The sequence below is a fragment of the Erigeron canadensis genome, chromosome 2 (genome assembly GCF_010389155.1).
Source record: "Erigeron canadensis isolate Cc75 chromosome 2, C_canadensis_v1, whole genome shotgun sequence".
Taxonomy (NCBI): Eukaryota; Viridiplantae; Streptophyta; class Magnoliopsida; order Asterales; family Asteraceae; genus Erigeron; species Erigeron canadensis.
The window spans coordinates 29867341-29873073 of record NC_057762.1 but is presented as its reverse complement, the minus strand read 5'-3'; the positions used below and the strand labels follow the sequence as shown (position 1 = coordinate 29873073).

At 29.6% G+C, this 5733-nt stretch overlaps 1 protein-coding gene across 1 annotated transcript; it reads left to right on the top strand.

The window, feature by feature from the left end:
* Positions 1-2553: 2553 nt before the first annotated feature.
* Positions 2554-3832, top strand: LOC122588399 (ethylene-responsive transcription factor 5-like). The gene is made up of 2 exons (XM_043760503.1): positions 2554-3036; positions 3070-3832. The coding sequence occupies exons 1-2, from the start codon at positions 2769-2771 to the stop codon at positions 3624-3626; spliced, it is 825 nt and encodes a 274-aa protein (XP_043616438.1). The 5' UTR covers positions 2554-2768; the 3' UTR covers positions 3627-3832.
* Positions 3833-5733: the final 1901 nt, after the last annotated feature.

The window sequence follows — 5733 nt, the reverse complement described above, 5'->3', positions numbered from 1 at the left end:
ATTAAAATGTTTAAAATTGGAAATAATAATGGTGGGTAATATGGTCATACTAAAGTCTAAACTCTAGAATACTTAAAGTTAATCAATAATCTATTAAATATAGATTAAGAGGGTGTTTGAGTTTACGATTTAAAGTGATTATTTGATTATTACGTTTGTAAAATGTAAATAATCTGAAAAAGTGTTTGTGTGAAAAAATGATTATTTGCTATGAAAATGCAGTTTTTGAAAAGCATGTACATAGATGTTTTTTCAAAACGCATTTTTGAAAACGCATAATCTATTTTAAAAACGCAAAATTTATTTTGTAAACGCAATGACAAACACCCCTAAACAGATAGAAAACAGTTGGCTGGGATGATGGGATACGTACTTGAATTAACCAACTGGTATAGGTAGCAAAGCCAAACTAGAACATGTATTGTATTAAACGACAAGTTAGAATCAATAAAGTCAAATTCTCTTAAGCTTTTTAACTTAAAAAAATCACAATTAAAATACTGTTTAGACTAAATACAAGAAAATAAATAACAAAATAACCATGCAAAAGCAAAGTACGTAGCTAAGTAATTAATCCGTGTTCTTAAAAGTATGTAATAACAACAAAAATTTAATATAATAATACGATAAGAAATTTTATCTATGATTTGCCAAATTGCATTACACTCAAAAACAATTTAGTATTTTTGTGTTTGCACTTTCAAAACTTTATAAAAAAGATTTACGTGATTTAGTATTTGAGAAACATTTAAATACCCCTTAGATTTGTACAATAATTGAAAATGATAGATAACATTGTTCTTTGTAACTAATCTTGAAATATCATACACTCTATGTATTGTTCATATTATATATCACCCTGACTCAAACATAATCAAACAACCAAAAACTTGTTTATAAAATTAACTACAATAGATTATTGACTGCTATGGTTTTGCATTTATCTATATTCGCCACTACTTTGAGTATACATCGTACTTAAACATATGTCATAAAACAAGGTTTAAATAGCACTAGTGCACTACTAAATCATATTAATAGTTTGGAGTTTAGACAGATTGTTAGATCTTCAATTTAAATTCTGAAACTTCAAATTTATAAGTGAGAAAAAAAAAATTTCCACTTTGATCGATGACTATAAACTTTTACACTTTCATTATAATTATTGATCAGTAGTCCTAATACCAGTATGATATATGGTAGCTATATAGTCTGTATCATAAATAAATTCGAATATGCCACATACATGATTAGTGAGTATGAAATAAAATGTGGTTAAAGTAAACTGATGATCGAAACTAAACTATAATAAACAATATTGAGAAATATAATATATATTTAGTTAAAGTTTTGGATTTACCTTAAATTTTTACAATCACGCAAAATCGGAACTTGTAAGCATAGTTGATGACGGCAAATACCCTTGTGATTTCGAATCGTAAACTCAAATTTTGTAAGTTTTCATATTAATAACTTATTATCTCTAAATATAAGCAATAGAAGTTGAAAATTTGAGAAAAAAAAAACAATTTTATCAATGATAAAAAGATCAATCAAATAAAGTTATAATGTAATTGTATCTATAAGCCTAGAATTAAAGTTTAATTTTAAGTCTAATAAAGAAATTAAATCTATATACAATTAAAAAACTATTTAATAAAATAAAGGAAAATTAAAAGGACATCTGTCGATAAGGAATAACGCCACGTGTTGTTTCAAAAATATATCAATCGTGTTTTAGTTTATTTGTAGATATACATTTGTAAGTGCAAAATCCATGATTTCAAAACACAGAAGTTAATGTTCGATTATATTCTTACTCTTCGTAATCTAGATGCTAGAGGTCGTTTTTTCTATCTTATATAGTGATAAAGTTGTTTACATACGACTACCCATACACTCTCAAAAATACTATTGGGTTTTAATTAAGTGCAAAACTTTCATTAAACATACTTTTTTTAAGTTGTAACTATTATAAACTCTTTTTTTTATATATATTTTTTTGAACAACGAGTTAATTGTTAATAGTTAGTTAGCATTTGAGACACCACCGTGACATCCAATTGAACAGTATGCATAGCTCGAATCACGCATTCCTGAGATGAAACTCAGGACTCTCGAAAAATCCCCATAATAATCCACTCATACAAATGTAGGAAGTGGGATTTGAACCTGATGTATTTCTCCAATGTCAAAGACCTTACCAATGAGCTCAGGACTCTCGAAAAATCCCCATAATAATCCACTCATACAAATATAGGAAGTGGGATTTGAACCTGATGTATTTCTTCAATGTCAAAGACCTTACCAATGAGCCACTAACCTATTGACATTATTACTACATTATTTTTACTTAGCCTTAAAAAATAGCTAATGTGTAGATAGATTAAAAAACAATAGCTAATGAATAGATATGATTATAAAAATAATTAGTGTAACTACTATTCCTTTTATTCTTATCCAATAAATGACTAATATTTTTTGGAAACTAGTACTTTAGTAGTTAAAAAGTTAAAACTAAAAAGCGGCACTCAAAAGTCCAAGAAGTAGAAATCTAAAGTTCCTATGAAAATCACGGATGTTTCGTACCCCTGTCCTCGAACCTCCCTGGCTCACTCAGTCGATAGATCCCCACCGTTTTATCTCTTTGAATTTAAATTTCAACTCCCTTAATCATTCATTTATCGCTTGTATATAAATCCCTTCAACCATTCTTTATTCTCCACTTCAAACTCAAAAGACTTCTCAAATTACAACAACATAATATAATGGCTTCTATTGATGAATATTCAACTCTAGACCTTATTCGACAACACCTTCTCATCGATGATCAATTATTCCTTCAAACATACCCTCTCCTTCCCGAAAACGATCTTCAAAATGACCGAAAAAATTCTCCTACATATTCCTCGTCATCCTTTTCTTCACAATATTCTGTTGCTGACACTCTAAACTCTGGTCAGAATACCAATAGTGTCAGCAACAATTATAATAGTAAGAATAATAATAGTATTAGTAATACTAATATTATTAAAAATAATAGTACTAGTAATACTAATATTATTAAAAATAATAGTACTAGTATTAAAGAACGCAAATGTTCTTTAAATATTAGCATTCCGTTTCCACCACCAGTTGTTGGGGAGAAAACGGTTGCACCAGCTAAACACTATAGAGGAGTGAGACAACGCCCATGGGGCAAGTTCGCGGCTGAAATCCGTGACCCAAACAAAAAAGGAACTAGGGTGTGGCTCGGGACATATGACACGGCCCTAGAGGCCGCAAAAGCATACGACCGAGCCGCATTTAAGCTTCGTGGTAGCAAAGCTATATTGAACTTCCCCTTGGAAATTGGGTGTTCGACGGAAACACCGCCGGCGGTGAAGAGTACCGGCCAGAAAAGGGTAGCTGTAAAGACAGAAGTAGTAGAGGATGTTAAAAGGCCTAAAGTTGAGCCGGAATTTGACGGCGTTAAGACGGAAAATGGTGTTGTGCCGTTAACGCCGTCATGTTGGGCAGCAGCTTGTTGGGATTTTAGTGACGGTAACGGTGAAGGGATATTTGAGGTGCCGCCGTTATCACCTTATCCAACTATAAACTTTTCGTCTGGTTGTGTTGGTTGCTAATTAATGATGGTGTTTTAACGGCGTTTACTATGTTTAGGAAGACTTGACGTCCACGTGGAGCAAGAAGTCTTGTATGGCGGCTGTGCCATGTATATATATCGAGTAGTAAAAAACAAATACAGTATTTTGCTAGCGTTGTAGTGATCACTATTCATTTGATTTGTTGATTTCTTTATTTATTATTATTATTATTATTATTATTATTATTATTATATAGCTTTGGTAAGTTAGTGTTTTGTATTAATAAAGTTAAAGAGTGAAAGTCTTCTAAAATATGGATTGTAATTCATATAAAACATTGTAATTTATTAGTTAAAGTAATAAAAATTAGATATTTAAGTTTGTTATTTTTTAGAAAAGCTTGAGTCGATACAAACTAATAAGACCATATTTTTAAATATAATACATATTTTTCTTAAAGGATTTCAATTGAAACATATTGATATGTACACTAAATATAGTCAAATTATTATTTTAAATAACATATATTGAAATCGTTTACGTAAATGAAAAGTCTGAATACGATTAATGCAAATGTTTATTTTTATTAGCATATAAAGTATAAAGTATGGGCCCGCATGTATGATTTTTTTAATCATTTGGATTATATTAATGTTCTTAGTACCAAAGTATGAAGTGATCATCCTGAATGCTTTTTATGATAGTGTACTGCTATGCGATTTGTGAAAGTCCATCGACAAATATATTTCACTGATTCGCGAGAAGGAAAAATGACTCATCCTTTGTTTCATCTGACGCGAGATGATAAAGAGAGAGCTTCGTCTATAAATGAACAGTCACTTATCATGATTAATCTCTCTCTCTCTATAATTTTTTAACTCCAAATGATGATGAGTACTTTTACATTTTTACTCACTACGTCACTTTGTTCTTACGTGACATTATGTACGTTACTAGGACTTGATAAATCATCATCTAATCAACAACCTCAATTGTAGGCATGCATCTAATTTATAAATACGGAGTAATAAATAATAAATTAAAAAGTCATAATTAGGATTAGTACCACAACCACTAACTATCAATGTGAAGCACAAACCATTTGATATGTGAAGCACTCGGTCCTCTTTGATATTTACAAATTTCTTCTAATAATGTTTATTACTAGTGATTTGTTGACATTTTATTTAAATTTCAAAAAAAATTAAAAATAAATTGTGTTCGATAAAAGTTATTCTCTATATTTTCTTAGCTATATTACGAGCAAAAAAGTCATATATGCCATGATAGTATGATACTATTGTCTATTCGTTGACCGACGACTTTTGTCGGAACGGGTGAAAACGCATAACATGTTTAACGGCAAAATATATATCATGCATTCATGCATAAGCTTTCTATATTTGACATTTATTTTTTTTCAATTAGTTGTAGAATATCGTACTTCCCATTATAGCTTAATGGTTAAGCACCAACTTTACATGCTGGAGGTCTTGAGTTCGAAACATGGTAAAAACATTTTAAGGACTTTTCACAAAGTTCTCCAGTGAAGCAGGTTTGAGGCCTGCAGAGGAGACAAAGTTTTATCCCAATTAAATGATGTGCCTTTAGACGGTTTAGTTGGGAGGTTCTCCTCCTACTAGGTATTGAGGGTGAAGGAGCTCTCTAACGCGGACCCGGTTAAGACAACGTAAACTAGATCCCCTGTTGAGAGCAAATGATTCCGTCCTTTCAAAAAAAAAAGTTGTAGAATATCATTTTAAATATTTTCTTTTGATTTTTTACTAGGTTATTTGTGACTAAATAAATGGATGTTTGTACTATATAGTCGTTGATGAAAATTATATCAAAAATATATAGTATTTAAAACTTAATGCATTTATATATTTTTAATCATGTGTTATATAATACAAATAAAAATATTTACAGTTAAAGTTAAAAGAAATTTTTTAATTTTTTTTATCATGTGTTATATAATACAAACAAAAATATTTACAGTTAAAATTAAAATAAATGTTTTTAAAAAAAAATCAAGTAAGGCATCTACCAATATATATATAATAAGGACCTAAATTCTTTTATGGATAAACAAGAACCGTTAGATGAGTTTAAACTTTTAATTACAACCCTTAGATCAAAATAATTG